This window comes from Sinohyriopsis cumingii, chromosome 14 (genome assembly GCF_028554795.1).
Source record: "Sinohyriopsis cumingii isolate HCF-2022 chromosome 14, ASM2855479v2, whole genome shotgun sequence".
Classification (NCBI taxonomy): Eukaryota; Metazoa; Mollusca; class Bivalvia; order Unionida; family Unionidae; genus Sinohyriopsis; species Sinohyriopsis cumingii.
In genome coordinates, this window is record NC_142974.1 from 51,228,736 (window position 1) to 51,249,370 (window position 20,635).

Here is a 20,635-nt window from a genome sequence, read left to right on the forward strand (position 1 = left end):
CTTATAGAAGTTTATGATGACCCAACATCTGGTTGCTAGTAAAATATAGAGAAGCAATTATGAAGCCTGACTGCATATCTAAACTGTCTTGAAATGTATCTGTGCCAACTCACATTGTAAGTCTATAACCAGGGACAAGGGAGGGGGCAGCATCTAACTGAGGGGACAACACTGTACCCTGATCATAGGTGTATGATTCGTAATGGGTAGATGTCCTGAAAAGAGATACATCAGGAATTAGAAACAATGCAGTAAATACAAGACTAATATTAAATATTTTGAATAAATTGGCTATAACAATAATTAAAAAGTTAAAGATAGTTATTATAACAAAAATCACAAAAATACAATCCCTTAAGATTATTTTCATATCAGTGTTCCATATCCTAGGAAATAGCAAGATATTAACCCTTTCATCACTAAGTAACTTTGGGGGCATAGAGTCCTCAACACTAAGTAACTTTGGGGGCATAGAGTCCTCAACACTAAGTAACTTTGGGGGCATAGAGTCCTCAACACTAAGTAACTTTGGAGTTGTAAAGCAAAATGATTTGTGGATTTTGAAATAACACAACTTTGCCAATTTTAAAGATATCTGGCTGGATTAGGTGTCAAAATCAAGGTTAAAAATCAAGTTTTATGACTAATTGACTAAAATGTGCATATATGTTACAACTGTTAAAATACAGGTGCAAACATGTAACACAACAGGTAAAATACAAGTAATTATCTATTTACTTCTTAGAAAACTTAGAAAGTTCCCAAAAACATGTTCAATTGACCCTAGATGTACTCATGAATAATAACACTTTTCCTCTTAATTTTCACCACTGTCATTTAGTTTGAATCTGCTCCCTAATTCAGAATTTCAAAATCAGTGTAAATAATTTACTTCTTAAAGAATACTTTTAAAGAGCCAAGTTTGACAAGCAAAGAGGAATCACAAGTATGAATAAATATTTTTAAAAATGGCCTGTTTCATTGGTTAAAAAAAATGTGCCCCTGACAAAGATTTGTCTTATCAATTCTACTCACCCTTGCCCAGATAATGAACACAGCACATTGGCCAGTATCCTATTCATGTTGTTATAGCAAACTGGGAGATAGGCTGACAACTGAGAATGGTAGATCTGTGACACATTGTTTGCAACAATAACTGAAAGAAAATAAAACTATAAAATATTGTTTGAAGACGAACGTGATACATAAACTAAATGTTTATTTCAGATGCTTCAAAGACTGCAAATTTGTCTCTTTGGTTAATTTGCCTGTAAACGTTCAAATGAGGGTGTACTTTTCATAAGCCCCCAAAATGTAAACATTCAAACGAGGGTGTACTTTTTATGGCACACCCCCCAAATGTAAACATCAATTATTATTATATAACATGAGTAATTAATTACAAGTCTCTTTTAAGCTGTGATAAAAATATTATTGAATTTGATATGTGATTATGAAACATGCATGCCTCTATTGCACAAAAAAGAATTAAAATGTAACCAGATCATTACAGAATCTCTATTGGTCTACATACTAGTGGTTTTTGCCAAATGGCACTTAAATGACTCTCAAAGTCCCAAGATGTGTAAATGTGAGAGGCACCATTAGCTCCAATTACCTGGTTTACAGTTACATAACAGTGAAAACAGTTATTAAGTAGGCTTATGTTGTATCCTAAGAATGCAATGCATACTGTCTCCCAATTGTAATCACTTTACCGAAGTCTGCAGAAAAGTCTTTGGAAAAACAAAGGCATAATAATATACAAAGCCTCTTACACAAAATCAAGCACACAATACCTTGTTGATTTAAAACATTCTGTAAAGTTTTAACAGAATTATATAAAAAAAATACATTTTCAAGATCTGATGAAGTAACAACCTCAAATATGATCTCATTAATATGTAAATATATATACAGTCAATTATTTGCAGAAACTGTCAACGACAGTGCTGATATAAGCTTCTTTACCAAGATGAAGCAAAATCTGCAAAACCTTTGCTGCTGTTATGCATATCTATACTGTGTGGTTGACCTTTTGTACATAACTTAGGGAAGAGATATTCCTACCTGACTATTCTTCTTTTATTAAGATATAAATTGGATGCATACATTCAAGACCCAACATCGATTATGAACATATAAGATTCTATAAATGAATTTGTTTACAGTTTGGGGTATTCTGCAAATAAGAATATTTTTTTTCTTCTTTTCAGAACATGGATATTGCAATAATGGTCAGGTGGGGATCTATATCATTTGTGATCAAGAAGATTGTTAATTCCTCCATTTAATATACATCTGGAATCATTTACTTTTGTGCTTGTATTTAGTGTTAGAGGAAAGATTTATTCACTGCACTTACAAAGTGCTCATTCACTTTACGACTAAATCACTATTCTGCAATTTTGGTTATTCTTTCAAAGAATTTTTGATTATATCATTGAGATACATCTAGTCTATTGGTATATCAGCACTTTCAATGCTAATGTCACATCTATACTTTCAATACTGGAATTCATTTGGAACAGTCTACAGTTTTGGGCTTGTGGTTGATAGGTTATATCATTGTGGTACATGAAAACATTCTGCATCTTTGCACATTCAAGGATATATTCAAGATTCAAATGCATTTATAATAATGCTGTAATTAACCCTTTACCTCCTGAAGCATAGTGACAAACTGCAGCGTGCTATAAATAGAACACCTGTTACCTAGTCGACAGCATACGCATAGCCTGTGTGTGAACTGTTAAGCAATGTAGTGTATGTTACGTTTAACAGCAATTTTAACCATTTTACATTTTTGGTACACATCTATTATAGGTGGAACAATTTAAGAGTAAAGTCCGATTATTATAGCTGTGTAATTATTTATCACAGAAGAATTTGTTAGGTGCTTTAAAATCTGGAGAGAACTCGTTCACCATCATGTCAGTGAGGCCATGTGACCAACCGTAGCTGCCATTTCTCATACTCGAAATTTACAAGTTTTTCGTTTGTGTCTACATCACTAAGTCATTTGAATTTGATAATTTATAAAAATTAATTGCTGCCTACATTAATATCAGAGCCTTTACCTAGGTTATTGAATCTTTCATAGTTGTGATTCTAATCATGAAAACTTCGTAAGTACTGAATGAAATCTGCGACTGCCATTTTGGAGAGGGGAGATTACGACCCAGTTACTTTGAATAGCAAACATCGACCAGTACATAAACAGTGACCATGTCATCTGACGTAATTGTCATTCGCAGAAATGAATGTAGTATCTAATAAGGGGTTTTCCCCGAAGGTGGCGCTACAAAAACTGGCTTAAAATGGCTGATATTTACAGCCGACATCAAAAGGCGCTTCCATGCGACTTTTGTAGAGGCGTCCAAAGACAGTTACAAGAGGTAAAGGGTTAGTTGGAGCTCCATATAGTTTTGGACTTGTGACAAAACCTTTAAGACTATTTGAGATTTAATTCACCATACTTATTTTAATGCCACAGATTCATAATATAAATCAGGGGCACTAATCCAGGTGTCATATTTCTTGAAAATATTTCAAAGAAATAAAAACTTTGTCTGAAATTTAAATTCATTTTTTTTTAGAATTTTCAGTCTCTGGCATTTTAAATTCATACATTTCATAAATCTTTAGTGTAACCACTTTTACACTGTCATCTAAAATGAAACACTTTGTTTCAAATCCTACCCATGAAAGGATAGAGTCTTGAGCAAAGATGAATTGCTCAAACTGGGCAGACAACATGATCTTTCTGAAGTGAAGGCAATTTTTATCAGCAATATATAAATAACAGTTTACTTCAATATTTGGTGGAAAAAAAATTAGTTGGATAAAAGTGCTTTTGGTTTGATCGTAAGTAGGTGTCTGGTGTTGATCGCAAATTAGAAGGATTGCAGTTAAAAACAGATGGAAACAGAATTAAGATGGAAAACAGATGGAAATAGAATTAAGATGGAAATAGAATTAAGATGAAAAACAGATGGAAATAGAACTGAGATCAAAAACAGATGGAAATAGAATTAAGATGGAAAACAGATGGAAATAGAATTAAGATGGAAAACAGATGGAAATAGAATTAAGAAAGCTTCAGTCTCAGAAAGAAACAAATTATATGAAGTCATTCACTTAGTTTGGACAAAATATGTCGTAAAAAAACTCAACAGATCATGTGGATTATTTGTTATTTAGTGACACTGAGGTCCTGGCCTTCGATATCTTTTTAAAAGCCAAACTATATAGGTCTTTTTATCTCAAACACAAGCAGCACAGCACAGTTTTGTGAAGATGTATGATATACTAGGTAAGTTATTACACTTGAAACATGTTTGCTTCATTTAATTTTCATGTTTGACCTTTTGCATCCGACACCAAAAAAATTCTCTAGCTCCAAGCTTTGTAATAGTTCATGTAGGAGAACTTCATTTATTGCATGTAATTATAATACAGATGGATGCACAGACATGTATAGACACAGAGATAACACTGAAACATGATACACACCAGCACATGAAAACTAGATGTAAATAGCCTGAAATATTAGGTAATTTCTTTGTAATGTGTGCACAAATGAATGGCTCTAAGATGAACAGTTTGTGTGTAATTGCATTAATATGAACAGACAAACTGCCATTTTGACATACAGCTGTATCGACTTGCTGGTGTATGAATTACAAGTGGCACCCTGCTACTACAATTGCATCAGGGACATGCAAATGTGAACATATTTCATTATACATATCAGAAAAATGTGATACATCATTATAGACATTTGTTTAAAATGGGTTTTTAAGGTGGTTTTGACAATGCCCACAAAATGCATGATAGATTCTAGATTCCATCTATCTTGGCTTTTGTGAGCAGGTACCCAGACTCAGAAGCTAAACATACCTGACAAAATCAGCAGGATGAGGATCCAACTAAATAGTGTGACCACCCAGAGACATCTAGCATGTTATACATTGCTACACTATAATCTCTTAGATAAACTGCCTTGAATAGATGAATTTATGTTGGAAATCAAAGTAGTGAAAATCATCAACTCTTTGAAATGGTAATATGCAAGCTATTAACAAACCCCTTTCAAGGTCTCATGAATAGTAAACTGAATGCCAAATGAAATCCAAGAAACCTTCATAAATTGATGCTGCACAAACCAAGGTAAGGAGGGCATTTAGGACATAATGTCTGTAAATTATATAATTCTAACTTAGTCATGGAAAATCAGGTGCAATAACTGCTCTAATTGATGTTATGGACTGCACAGACTTTAATTCATTCCAGGTTTTATCAAAATAAAGTTGCAAGCCAACTTTCATTCATTCCCAACAGTCACTGCTAAAGTCATGCAAAAATCAGGATTGGGAGGATGCACAATCAGGGAACATAACTTTTGTAAAGTATGTAACGGGAAGCTCTGGATCACATTCATGCACATTATGCAGTAATAAATTAACATAAAGCTATGTCAAGTTTGATTGCAATCCTGCACACATTGGTAAAATTATACTGTGGAAACAAAAGTCAGAAGAAGAAGAAATTGGGGGCATAACTCTTCTAACTGATGTGACGTGAAATGTTGGAAGCATATTTGTTCTGTTTTTGTTCATTTTAATTTGCACATTATTGGCTATATTATGCTAATTAATGGAAGCCAACACTGCACAGAAAAAACATCTTGTGAAACCATGCATGTGTGTGTGTGTGTTTATGTGTGTGTGTGTGTGTGTTTGTGTGTGTCTGATTTGTATTTTTAATGTAGCTTTAACAATTTTTCAGTCATATTGCTACAATGTCTGCAATGTGGCAGTTTATAGTGATGTCTATCACTGGGGCATGATGCTATGGACATCACGTTATCCTGACATCAGGTTGATCAGTCCTAACATTAACCTCTTAATGCTAAGTGCCAAGTGAGGCAGCTGCTAGTACCAATTTTATAAGTCTTTGGTATGACTTGCCAGGGTTCAAACTCATGACTTTCTGCATCCAAGGTGAATGCTCTAACCACTTAGACCAACAAAGTGGTCTGTGAAATGATAATATTGCTCCTGGACAGACAGCTAGAAGGACATGTAAGTGGATGGATGGTAATGTGATTATTTATGTACTCTGTCTACTTTTTGGAGTTGAACTCCAATGAACCTATGTGAAGTGGCCACATGTCTTTAGGACACGCGGCACTAATTCAACTCAATAGTAAACATATGAAAACACCATCATATTCAAAATTCAACAACTTAAAATTTCTGGGTGTTGATGATGAGACCTATAATTCTCCATGCACATCTAACCTTGGTGCAAGCTTATGTGTGGAAAACGCCAATATGAGCCACGGCATTTTGTTTACATACATGTGCATGAAACACATGTTATTGTTTTTGCACCAAATGAATCAGGTGCTACTTTCATTATTGAGTACTCCTGAGTCAAGCCTGTAAGAATGCTAAAATTGCATCAGTAGAAATTTGTCTATATTTCTTTTAAATTACATATAGGATAAGCTCTCAAAAGATATTTTTACTAAAATTTTAATTTTCATCATTAACCAATTATGGACCACCAAACCCATAAATACTCTATTATTTCTTCACCCATTTTAGACTGGTTCACAGTTCTTCCATATAATTAGTACTGTGTGTCCTTTAGAGGTTGATATTCTCAAAGTTTTGGATATATGAAGAACATTATTTATTTTATGAAGAGACGACATAACATGTGACCATGCATTGGATTTAATTGCCTCCTTGTCAGCTCTGCCTGGAGCAGAGGTATGGACATTATATATATGTTGATAAATAAAGTAGACCGCTTTTTAATGCATCTGTTGTGACTTACCACAGCCATACTCATCTGACTTGTCACCACACTGTGGGGTGCCATCACATCGTTGGGAAGCAGGAACACATTCATGGTTAGTGCATTCAAATTCACTGGTGGAGCAGTTAGCTGTTAATAAATAATAGTAAAATTAATTTCATAGGACAGGCAGAGAGTAACAATGACAATGAAAAGAACATCAAAAATATATTTACAAGGTGCAAAATGAGCAATAGTGGAAAACAATGTGACACAGAAATACTAATCAGAAGAAAAAGTTTGAGGGAGAGAAGAAAACATTAAAAGACAAGCTTACAAATGGACAGTGTATGACATAAAGAGTTGCTGAGAAAGATAAATGTCAAGTGAGAGCATTTATTGAGGCTAATAGGAAAAGAAAACAACAAACGTTCACAAAATGAATCTAAAAGGCTGTCTTCTTTGGCAGACTTCTGCTTACGCCAATGTCTCTTCAACTAATTACTGAAATTATTTATTGCAAGTCAAACTTATTTAAAAATATCTTCATGAAAGTTGTGTTATTTGCCATTACAATTTGTATTAGAGTTAAAATTAATGATAGATTGCTGCAATGCATGAAACTGTCATGTCAGGCTACACTATTTTTGTAAGTAAGAATAGATTGTATGACATGTGGTTATTGACCCAGAGTAAATATATAAAGCTGGCTCCCTCTGGTGGATCAGACAGATCAGTAGATATGCTCATCCCTCTCAATGTCAAGGCATGAGCTTTGTGGATAGCACAGGGCAACAACTCGGGTGAAGTTTGACTTAATGGCCTAATTATGCATCCTTATATATCTCCAGATATCCTGATCACTGGATTCATGATAGATCTGGAAAAACTGAAAGTGACTCTGCAATGTAGCATCACTTAAGTCCAAATCATGTACAAGTCATGATATCATCAACCACCAACACAACATATACCTTCAAGGCCTGTGGTTAGTGCTAAGTGGCAAAGCTACAAGTGTGGATCCAATGGGGGTCAAAGCGACAGACTGGCACATAGGCTGTTCTGAGCATTGGGTTGCTTTTCACTGGTCTGAAGCAGCAGTAGAACATAGCACCCTCCAGAGTGTCTGAGCAGCCCTATATATGATGAAACTGATCACCTCTTTAACATGAGGAAGGGATTGTGTTACAAAAGGTTTATTAAAGATTGCCTTCTCCACTTTAACCCTAATCAGCATATCGTGGGTAATGGGTTTCTGACATTACTGGTAAAGAAAGTCCCAAAGATGACAAAGGTGACACCACACACCATCAATGCCTGGAATGCATGCAGACTAATGGACAATACATCACAATGCAAACCTATGGAAAACCATTTTAGTTGGTAAAGAACTTGCTAGATTCAACATACTGATAGTGGCTCTGAGTGAAATTCAGATTGCTTAAGGAAAACACACTAAAGTAGGAATTGGTTACAGCCTCTTCAGAGGTATTATCAGAAGTTAAAAGTGAGTGGAATCTGGTTAAAGGCACATCAAAGGCAAATTTTATGAAGGCCTAGAGTCTCTTACTGTTGAAGTGCAGAAGGCAGACAAGCATTTCATCCTTGTTGACTGCAATCCTTGTGTGAACACAGATCACCAGATATGGCCAGGCACCATCTTGGCAAATCCAATGACAATCAAAACCCCTTCTCAAAAAATGTGCTAACATGACCTCCTAACCAATAACAGTCTTCTGCCGTCCAGGCTCAAAAAAGATGCCATGTATGCACCCATGCTGCAAGAACTGTTAAGTCGATGATTACCGCATAGTCAAGAGTTGTGGCAGGCATGATCTCCGTTTGACAGAGGAGGCTAAGAAAAATGCAGAATGGTAAAATTACCAGATGATCATAGCCTCCAAGCTCAATATTCTGATTCAGCCTAGCTGATGACAGCAAGGCAGAAAATCTCACCAAAATGCTTCTTGTGCCCAAACTGAAAAGGAAGAATATAAAAGAGGTGACTCTTGAACTGTGCAGCCAATAAGCAAAAATTCAAAAGAACTCTTTGATCATCAAGGAAAACTGAGTATCCTTCAAAGACTGTATTGGCTGAAAAAAACTTCTCAATTCCACCAAATGCAAACATCAAGATTAGTTTGACAAGAATGCTTCTGCCGTATGAAGAGAACTGGAAAAAAACCATCAGTTCCAAAAACGGTCTGTTTAAAAGATGACAATTCATGATCTAAGAAAACATCCCTCAACAACATTCAAAGAAATGTCATGTGTAAACTCAGTTGCAAGAGTCATGGCTGGGCAACAAGGCATATGAGATACAGTCCTATGTAGAGGTGAATGCCATGAAGAACATCTATATTCCTCTAAGAGAATATGTCAGCTGCTTTCAGCAGACACATCTCCAGTGCTGAGTGCTAATGGCAAAACACTGGTCACTGTCATAGAAATAACATCACAATGATGGGCAGAACACCTTACCAAAACCCTCATTCAAAATTCATTATCAGTGAGGAGACAATAATTGTCCTAAGTGGAAACCAACATAAATATTGCTGATCATCCAGTGATGACGGATACTAAGAAATCAACTGACCTTGTGTCAAATGGTAAAATTCCTGGAAAGTGCCTGCAACAGATGCTACACCAGCAGATTAAGCCAACAAAGCCAGAGGCTCACACATGACACATAAATGGTGAACACATGGAATTATACATCTAAATGACAAAAGGCATCCATTATCAACCTGTGCAATCAGAGAGGAAACATACAATCCTCTGACATCAACTGGATGTACGCTTGCTGTAAATAGCTGGCAAAAGCTTTTCATTGCTTTGCTTAAACACAATGGCTTCATACCTCCTGCCTTAGAGTCAGTAGCATCATGAAAGAAAATGGGATTACACTTTAAGTCATTAGGCTCCTCAATTCCAGCAGAAATGCCAGGAGCAGAACAAAAAGGTTAGGATACCATGAAGTAAAGAGAGACCTATGTTAGAGAGAACAGGGACAGTAGCAATATTGACTATCCCAGTGTACAAGAAGCAACTACATCTAATAACAATATCAATATTGACTGGACTGGCTTAATGTGTATAACTGTTGAACTAGTAATACTGATTGGTGCCCATGATAGCACACAAAGTTATGTCACAACCCCCCCGAAAAAAAACTTAATTTTTTCTTCAAGAATGCTGTTGCATATCTGCGATATTGATAACTGCTGTGATGACGTTGTTTGTATATTATAAACTGTATCACATCACATGAGAACAAGATTTGCCACAGGAGAAAACTACAGGTAAAATCCTTCATATGAGTTGTTGTTGTTGTTGTAGGGTTTAACGCCATTTTTCAGCACATGATAGGCTATACATGGCGGCCAGTATTAATGGTGGAGGAAGAACCCAGGAAAACCCCGGAAAGAACCACCGACCCTCAAGAAGCTACTGGCAAGCTTTCTCACATACCGACATTGGCCGAATCCGAGACTCGAACCTACACAGACAGAGGTGAGATGGTAGTGATCCGTAATGGAGAGTGCTTTAGACCACTCGGCCACTCAGGGCCCCCCTTCATGAGAGAAAACTACAGGTAATCCTTCATGCGAGAAAAACGTGTCAGAGAATTTGCTCAGTGTCATCAAAACTTACACTGTATAATTTTTTCTGACACTTGTGATCTGGGGAAGTACATAATTGTTCAACTTAAAACTAATTAGTGTAGAATATATATATATATATATATATATATATATATATATATATATATATATATATATATATATATATGAAAGTTTACAATAAAATATTTTGCTTTTATATACATAAAATCTAATATTTTTCATTTTAAATAGGGAAACAATAATAAGAAGAAGAAGATGAATAAGAATTACAATAACTATTAGCAGCACTACAAAGGGCCAGTTTGACTATTGTTTGTTCCCACAGGCCCTTAAACTAAAAAACAACTGTGGGGAAAGCAAGGAGTATAATAGGAGCATTCAAGGGCCATGGATAAAAATAAATTAATGTCGAATCCTTCAATACATTCAATATCCATGTATGAAGAGCAAGGGCTATAACCCTGTTCACAATGGAGTAAAGATGAAAAACATTCCATAAAATACATGATCTATGTCTTTGAAAGAATGCTCACATCAACCTGCACTGAGTTTTTCCTGAGCTAAAATGTAGACTGTAAGCAACATTACATGCAAAGCTATAGAGATGACATGATTTAACTCAATCCAAAATGGAACTGATGTAAAATGCATAAAAGATCATTTAAGTCTATGAGACAATTCTTATATACTGCATCAGAATATTCTGAATTGTTCTGAAGATGAGTTAAGTAGATCTGATTTAACATGAAACTAATGGTAATAGGCAGTAATTAGACTTAAAAAAATGAATCCTTTTAAATGGCACATATACATTTAATAGAGACATTTCACCAACCAATATGGCATTTAAGTATGCGCAAGGGTTGGTGGTTACAAGAAAGATGGATGGTTGGACAGACAGACAAAAACAGTGGAAAAGATGATTACATTAATGTTCCTGTATCAAGAAGTATCACCGAAAGTATAGAGGTTAAAATCAGAAACAGAAAGATTATCAGTGGCAGAAAAAATCAGGCATTTATGTTCAACAAGCTGAAGAAGGTGATGGCAAGTCTCTTAGTCATCAATAAACAGATACAATTTTAGTTCAAAAAAGTTACCAATAATGCACAATGGATACTATCATTTAATTATGGGAAAACATGTGCTCACAAACTAGTTGGACACATGCGATGAAAAGGGCTGATCATTACCTTCTCACTTAACCATTATCTTTTCTGACATGAGAACCATCAATTGCACTGCTTTAAAATTCTATTTCAAGTGTGCTTTAATAAAATAGTAAATGCATACAATGCAAGAAACATTATGGAATTTTTTTAATAGAAATATAACTGAAACTGTTATTTATGAGGTTTCAATATTATTCAAAGATTTTGAATAAGGAAACCAGATAATTACACACCCAGTGGACAGTGGTCTTGCTATGAAAACACAAACTTTACAGGCCCAGAGAATAAAGATCTTTCTTTGGAAAGCATAAAATTACAGACCCAGTGAACAATGGTCTTTCTATATAAACCATTAGTTTAAGGACCCAGTAGAAGATCATCTCTCTTGGAAACCACAAATATATAGATTCAGTGACCCTTTCTCTGATTCTTTAATTAATGCATCTGGTAAAATGTATCTTTTTCTTGGAAGGCACAGAAAGGTCATAGGTCATACCCATAAAAAGAACAATAAAACATACCACATTTCATTTCATCTGTGCCACCTGGACAATCAGTGATCCCATCACAGAAGTAGCTGTGCGATATACACTTTGCACTGACCGGGTTGTTGGTGTTGGTTCGGTCTTGGGGACATAGCCTTTCACCAGAGAAACAATCTGAAGTAAAGAATAGAACTGGCTGCAAGAAAGTTATTAACTTGCACCATCAAATATAGTATTTCTCGCATGACAAGGCCAGGGTCCTTTTACAGTATTTCTTCCATGAAGAGATGGGATGTATTCCTCAAAAGTTGCTTGTTAGAGGAAAAATTGTTAAATGAAGATGAATTTCCTATTAATTTAATTGTTGATTAGGGATATTTGTCATGTGATAATACAGGTATATAAGTCATAGCTTAGGAAGATAAAAAATATAGTACACATATAGTATTATTTCTTATAATTTGATAATGGACACTAATTGATATGAAATGAACAGTACTAATTAAAACATAATATAAAATGGAAAAATAGGCCAAAAAATGAAATGAAAATGTAGCAGTGCTATTTGACATTGAGAGGCTATCAGGGTATGACTATTATTGGGATGTTAGCAGGATATATTTTGTATTGATCCAATTTTAGCAAAGTATTTCCATGATTTAGCCCCATGTTAGCAGAGTATATCTAGGATTTAGCCCCATACTACAATTAAGTACCGATATTAATTTGGCTGTATTATTGTTTATGATGACGACCACTTCTTTATTTCTTGAAAAGTTGTTTTAGGTTGTGAAACTCTTTCCATAAAAAGTTCTTCTGAAGCCATGCAGCTACTGGGTCTTGTTTCTAAGTAGAATACTTATTTCATTGATATTTGCCTTCAAACCCAAATAGGTCCATTTTATTATGAGGTACAAGAAAGGACTCTACAGTGTCCATTATAAACTCTCTAAAGATCCTTTTTATTGTAGTGTCCAAGGAAGGATTCTCCAGTGTTCATACAATCTACATAATCAAACTTATTGAATGGTTTGATAGAGTCATCAGTATTTTTTGGAAGCATAGAATTTACAGATTACTGCATTTGTATGGGGAAAATATGAACAAGCTTTTCAGATGGAAATACAGCATGACCTTGGGAGTGCAGTATATCCATTTGACAAAACAAGTTCATATTTTCCCATACAATGCAGTAACTTTTTTATTATATGCTCATTTTCTTATTCTACCCCAGGCTTAATTATATAAACAAAAATGCACTACAAGAAAAAAGTAACTGAATTTATGGCCTATTCTAAACTAAATAAGCAAGTACAGAAAAATATGAAGTCTTTCAATTGCAATTATCAAAATGATGCTATGGAATATATTTTTTTTTCATTTTGTGTGCAGTAAGGAGGATTTAATTGCACTTGGAATATAGTCAAAACTAGAGTACAATTTCAAAATGTGTAATCAAGCTGGAGAACGCATGGCATAGCTCATGTAATTTGGATTTGCAGAACCAAGAAAGTACATTTTGAGGAAATTCAGGATGTAAAACTGTAAGTATATTTTTTGCCATTCTTATTGCCAGCTAAAGAAGACAGTTTATGCCTTGTTACTTGTATGTTTGTGAGGGCATTACAATTTTGTGAAATCTAGCATCTATCGCTAGTCTAAATCTGAAACACTGTATCAAGAAAGTTAACAAGGAATGTGGCAAAGCAGCTGATATTCTGCTTTAGTTCATTCAGAAACAAATTTCATCAACCAAAACGTAAAGTGCCTACTACATGAGTGTACATGATTTGCTTACAAAGTAGTTCCTGATACACTATTGGGCACAGGTGAGTGCAATATGAAGTACACGTGAGTGCAATATCATAAAATACTGAATGATTCTGACAGTGTAAAGTTAAATGGAGAAAATAATGAGCATATAATAAACTCTATTTTCTCCTCATTTGTTTTTCAGCACATGCATTACTACGTTTGTTGCTTTTTATGAATACTGGATTTTCTGTTATTAATGCTAGTTTTCTTACCTGTTAAACTTCCCTGTTTCACTGGTAAGCTCTAATCTGTTTTAACCACTAGGGCTAAGATTTTTGACACACTTTTATATTGATTTTCTGCTTAAAATTTGTTTGCTTCACACTACACATCAGGCTTGTTTTGCAGCTCATATGGGTTTGGGAGGGGTCAAATCTCTAATCTGTCTCACCCTGTGGACAGGTAATGTCTGAGTGCAGATGGAAAGTTTGGAAAGTTTACTCACCAAAAATTAGATACATTTTTCTTCCTACAATCATCTTTCCTGCCTTGCCTTCATATGTCACAAGACGAATGCAAAGATGCAATATTCATGCACCATTCATGCTTTGAGAATCCAGTTTGGAATTTTGAATCTGCTTAATTTTGCAACTCAAGATATTTTGCCCTCTTAATTTAATCTTTGAAATTGCTTTTTCAAATCAATTATAATTATTGTAAATGTAAATAAATAATCTGCTAATGCTTAGAGATTCTACCTGTTCATTTTGATTGTGTAATTTTGTTTTGCAATTCTATTTGCACAATTATTTACAATGTGATTGGTTTAATCTAAGATGTACATCTATAGCAAAACTAAATTATAATGTGTTCTTTGCCTAATATAGTAACCAAATCAAATCTAACTTATATGTTATATAATAAACAGGAAGCAAGACTGAGTACAGACAACAACTAGGGATGAACTCATTTGTGGGAAAATGATACTGAATAATTACTGCAGCATATTTTGTTTTGTTGTGCATGTATAATCATCCTTGGCTGTTTAATCAACATCTTTCTTCAACTATCACTGGTAAATCAGTGCTCTAAGGTCAACCACAATCTGATTGGTCTATATTCAATTGCTTATCAATTTTAGCATTTGAGATCATTATGATTCAGTTGCTTTTGTGATGCAAGCACTTTAAATTGGTAGATTTTACAAAATAATTATAGTTCATGGTAGATAATGCAATAAATGAACCTTCCTTTTACAAATGGGGCGTGTTCCCTGTAAGTTGTTTGCTAAGGAAAATTCATTAAACAAAGATGTATCTCCCATTAATTTTATCTTTGGAGACATTTTACGGCAATCCATCAATAAATGTGATACTAGTTTCATTTATAAAACTCTGTCATGCAACGCATTCAGTTGTAAGTTAAAAATGGAAACAAAACTTTAAAAATACATTTCAAATTATAAATAAAACTTTAAATTTGCAGGATCCAGAGTGATTTAGTGATATACACATCTTCAGATGATCATAATATTTACAAAGTTTCATAGTAAAAGCGATACCTAAACAAATGAATTAGAAAGTCTGGCAACTTCATAATTACAGATCATTTCTAGGACACAAACTGCACATACAGAATGCAAACATCTTGTGTATGTTTCTAACCAACATTACTACAAAAGTTAAAATTGGAAATAAATGTAAAAAATTGCATGATCAGAATGATTTGCTGATATACACATCTTCAGATGTTGACTAAATTTCATCATAATCTATCAGTCAATACTGAAAAAGCGATACCTAAAAAAATGATTTAGCAAGTCAGGCAACTTGATAGTTACAGATCATTTCTAAGTGTTTCTTACCATCATTACTACAAAAGGCAGCCTGGTAGTAGTAGCAGGAGTAGGTATTTTCTGTGGTCTTGGTTAAGTTCATACTACAACTGGAAAGGTCCACATGGTCATGGTTACAAAATACTTCCATGGCAAACTGGACTGGCTGGTGCCATGAGTTGACAAAAGCACCTTGGAATCTGCCACTAAAATTAAGTATCACCATGATTGTTATTATGATTTGACTAATTGACATTATGTAGTAGTGGCAATAACAAATTGCATCTTGGGAAAATGAGACATTATTCTGAACCAGCAAATGGAAATGTGCACAAAATAAAAAGCACTGATAATATGTATTATTAATTTTAACAAATAAAAAAGTCATCCTTACGTGTAACCCACTTTTTTGCATGCTAGTTGAACAACAGTGCTGTTGCCTTCCATCAAACTGGATTGTGCCATACACACTGGCCTCCAAAGACCCTGGTAGAAAATGGCAATACTGCCATAGGAACCATCCCCATTGATTAACTTGACTTGATAGTCTGCTTTACCTGTGGAATTAAGAGAAATAAATCACCATCTTTGCCTGTATAATAATAATAATAATGAGGACTTTGTATAGCGCCTAATCTTTAGAAGCTCTAAGCGTTTTACAACAATAGATAACACCTATAAGATAAAAAACATATAATGATATGATTACAAAAACAAACACCATGAAATTAGAAAACATTAAAAAAACATGCTGAGAATATTTAAGGTAGAAATATTATTAAGTCAAATTCTTCTCAGTTTCTAGGATTTACAACAACATCATCACAGTGATAAATGCTGTAGTCAGGACTTTCCCATGTAATAATCATTTTCAATGCAACTGTTTAACAACAAATTACTCTCATTTGTTTAAGTCTCAAAAATATGTATTTTTTCACAAAAAGCCTTGCCTTGTGGTGAATGCTATAAAGCCATGCAGTTCAGTATTTGGGCTTGTCTCACATCTCAAAATAAACTCAAAAGATCAAATACTTGCAAACCTTCTTCATTTATTTCTGAACATGCAGTCTAGGACTGATTAATTAGATTCATAATTGGAATCAATGACATGTCTTATTGTATTTATAAATAACATGAAAAGATGTGCAACGAGCATGAAAGCTACTGCAATGATATGCCCTCACAGACTGGTCTACCTTGCACTGTGTAGTCCATTTAAACAGCATAGTATGGTGTCAAATAATAATTGATAATCCCACACAGTGCAACCATCCATCCTACATTGCACTAAACACAGCCATTTTACATGGGAAATCAAAGCACAGTGTCAAAGAATCATTCATGTGCCAACACAGTGCAACCATCCATCCTACACTGCACTAAACACAGCCATTTTACATGGGAAACCAGAGCACAGTGTCAAACAATCATTCATGTGCCCACACAGTGCAACCATCCATCCTACACTGCACTAAACACAGCCACTTTACATGGGAAATCAAAGCACAGTGTCAAACAATCATTCATGTGCCCACACAGTGCAACCATCCATCCTACATTGCACTAAACAGCCATTTTACATGGGAAATCAGAACACAGTGTCAAACAATCATTCATGTGCCCACACAGTGCAACCATCCATCCTACAATGCAACAAACAGCCATTTTACATGGGAAATCAGAGCACAGTGTCAAAAAAAATCTGTAGGGTTGATGGCTGATTTTGGTTTTTAATGCACAGCAGCACTGTGAGGCTATATAGCTCCACAAAACATTTATATGATATAAAACATACCAAAAGAAAGTCGTAAAGTACCATAAGCAATGATGATATAAGGAAAATAGATAAGGTCTCCAGATCTGTAGGGCCACCATTGCATATTGACTGATAAATATTGTCAAAAGAGATGCATTTAATCCAAATACACAGTCAAACATACGATTATCAAAATATATTTAATAAAATAAGCTGTACCCAAAATCAGGGTGTTTACTTGGCATCTTTTGGCATTTAATTTTAGCCATATTTTGAATCCAAAAGTGCATACATTTTCCAAATTTTGCCTACAAAATTATCCATGGACAGGAGCTATGTTGAACATTCAGATAGAAAGTAAAATAACAAAAAACTTTGTTTTCTCATTGCATTCTGAAGTGAAAAATGAAAAAGAACCACTATAAATGAAATCTCTTCACACTCATTTTAAATAGGAAAGTATAAACATTTTGCTGCAGTGGATTATCTGGCATTGCTTGTGTCCACTATATGACAATACATCTGGAGTTACAGTACTAAAACATGCTGTACTTTAAGCTTGACAAAATAGATGCAGTCTTGTTTGAATAAATTCTCAGTTTAGTTTATTTAGATGCAACTTTTCCGAACTCTATGGGCTACAATCCCCACTTCTGATATAGTAGGAAGATCCATCAAATCCTTAATGCAAAAATCTATGGCTGTAACCATGTTTATAGGAAAATTTGTTTTAGTTTCATAATGAATAAAATTTTGTATAAGATTATCCATGGCTGAGGAAATTTATTTAATGAAGAATTTTAAACAAAACCTTAATAAACTAGCCAATTGCTATGTCTCACATTCCGTTCAGGAGGGATCAACAAAAATGATCATGAAAACATCAAAATATATGACATTCTATAGAGGCACATTAGACAGACTGATATGCCAATAAAAAAGATCCAGACTCATCACAAATATTCAAGAATGTTTTGCATTGGACTTCAGATTTTAAATTTAGGGGCTAACACATGTATCACTTTCTTCAAACAGTAGAGTCACAACATGCATTTTTGCCACAAAAACAAATTACAATTAAAAATTATTAAAATATACTTTATTATAAGCTAATGATTGTTGTATTATTTTAAAAATATAATAAAAGTAAAACGAAAAGATTGCACATACAAGATTAAGGATAAATATATTACAATCCAACTTCAATGTAATGCACATAATAAAAGCCTCAAAAATATACCATGAAGTGTACACTTTATTGAGGTAAATGGCATGAATAATTGGGTATGTTGTACAGGTATCCATTGATGTAATACTCTTTATGGCAGACATAAACATATACCATTAGAAGTATACCTTATACTGAGGTAGATAACATGTATAATGAGGCATGTTGTCTAGTTGTCCCTCACTGTAATGCTCTTTATGTAGACATAAAACTATACCATTATATGTGTATACTTTATATTTAGGTAGATAATCAGCATGAGAAATGGTGTACATTTCTCCATCATTTTAATGGTAATCATGGCAGTCATGAAAGCAAATAATTATAGTTAGATGTCACAGCCATATTGAAGTATGTTGTACAGTTATCACCAATGTAATGCTCATTATGGGAATGATTCAATTACATTGTGTTAAAAGTGTATATTTTACAATGAGGTAAATGACAAGCCCAAAGAGGTGTTTTGCAGGCAATAATAAGAAAAATATGGTACAACTCATAATTGGTTCTCTTGAGTTAATGTAAATACACTCGATGTAAATGACAGAACTAAATAAGGTAAATGTAATGGGCTACTTGCCCATACACAGATAATGTTCAGTTCCTTTATACTAAAGGGTTTTAAAATACAAGACCACTGTAAAGGTCTTTTAATGAAATACAGTGAAATACATTAAAAAGATGAATCAGATATGCATATCCAGAAATTATAATACAGTCCATAAAATTCTTATCTCATTATTATGACACAAAAACATGTGGTACAACAGAGGATACTGTATTTCAATCACTAGAAAAAGAGTGTGAAGACAGCAAGAATGAGAAGCAAACACAGGACGGATGAAGGAAAACTCACTGATGCAATTTTCCTCATCTGAGCCATCTACACAATCATTACCACTATCACACTGCATGTCGACTGGTATGCAAACTCTGGTTGTGGTACATCGGAATGTATCTTGGCCACAGTCTGGGTAGGCTGGACAATGTCCACTGATAACAGACACATCATCAAGGCCTACAACTCCTGGCCAGATTGTAGTGGTGGTTATGGTCTTTGCTTCAAAAATAATGTTGGCGTTTCCTGGCTTAAGAGGTACCCAGCCCTTCAACCAGCCATAGACAGTTCTGTTTACATGGTCATACCTAATTTTGGCAATAAATGTAATAAATGTAACAAGTCATTGATGGTTTGGTGTATATGTAATAATTGTAACAAGTCATTGATGGTTTGGTGTATATGTAATAATTGTAACAAGTCATTGATGGTTTGGTGTATATGTAATAATTGTAACAAGTCATTGATGGTTTGGTGTATATGTAATAATTGTAACAAGTCATTGATGGTTTGGTGTATATGTAATAATTGTAACAAGTCATTGATGGTTTGGTGTATATGTAATAATTGTAACAAGTCATTGATGGTTTGGTGTATATGTAATAATTGTAACAAGTCATTGATGGTTTGGTGTATATGGGCATACCTTTAACTTGTAGCAACTGTAATAAATTTAATCCATCATTAATATTTCTGTTTATGTGGTTATAGTTATTATTTCTAATAAATGTAATAACTGCAACTCAAATTTGACTTCTGTTTATGTAGTCATACATGTTTGTAACAATGTAATATAAAGTTATTTTGCACAAATTTGGGGAAGAGTTTATCTAGAGTTATTTTGTACAAACAAGTAATAATTTCCCATTTTCCATGTTTGATCTCCTTTGGTATCAACCTACTTTAATACTTGATTTAAAGAAACTTAAAAATTTGGCATTGTTGGTCATTATGTTTAGTTCATTTACTGCAAATAATAAACAATATCACATAAACAAAACCCTTAAATGCTGGTTACATTTATTACATTGTTACAAACAGTAGGTATGACCACATAAACGGAACACTTAAATGCAGGTTAGTTATTACATTGTTACAAATAGTAAGTATAACTACAAAAACATGTAAACT

At 34.1% G+C, this 20,635-nt stretch overlaps 1 protein-coding gene across 1 annotated transcript in view; it reads right to left on the reverse strand.

Moving 5' to 3' along the window:
- Positions 1-20,635, reverse strand: part of LOC149783787 (uncharacterized) — a 138,841-nt gene that overhangs the window by 10,482 nt on the left and 107,724 nt on the right. Inside the window, exons 27-33 of the mRNA XM_089932912.1 lie at positions 19,523-19,812; positions 16,077-16,239; positions 15,713-15,888; positions 12,130-12,267; positions 6,850-6,960; positions 1,036-1,156; positions 114-215 (exon numbers count right to left, since the gene is read on the reverse strand). Coding sequence (XP_089789038.1) covers positions 114-215; positions 1,036-1,156; positions 6,850-6,960; positions 12,130-12,267; positions 15,713-15,888; positions 16,077-16,239; positions 19,523-19,812 — 1,101 coding nt within the window. The remainder of the gene's footprint in view (positions 1-113; positions 216-1,035; positions 1,157-6,849; positions 6,961-12,129; positions 12,268-15,712; positions 15,889-16,076; positions 16,240-19,522; positions 19,813-20,635) is intronic.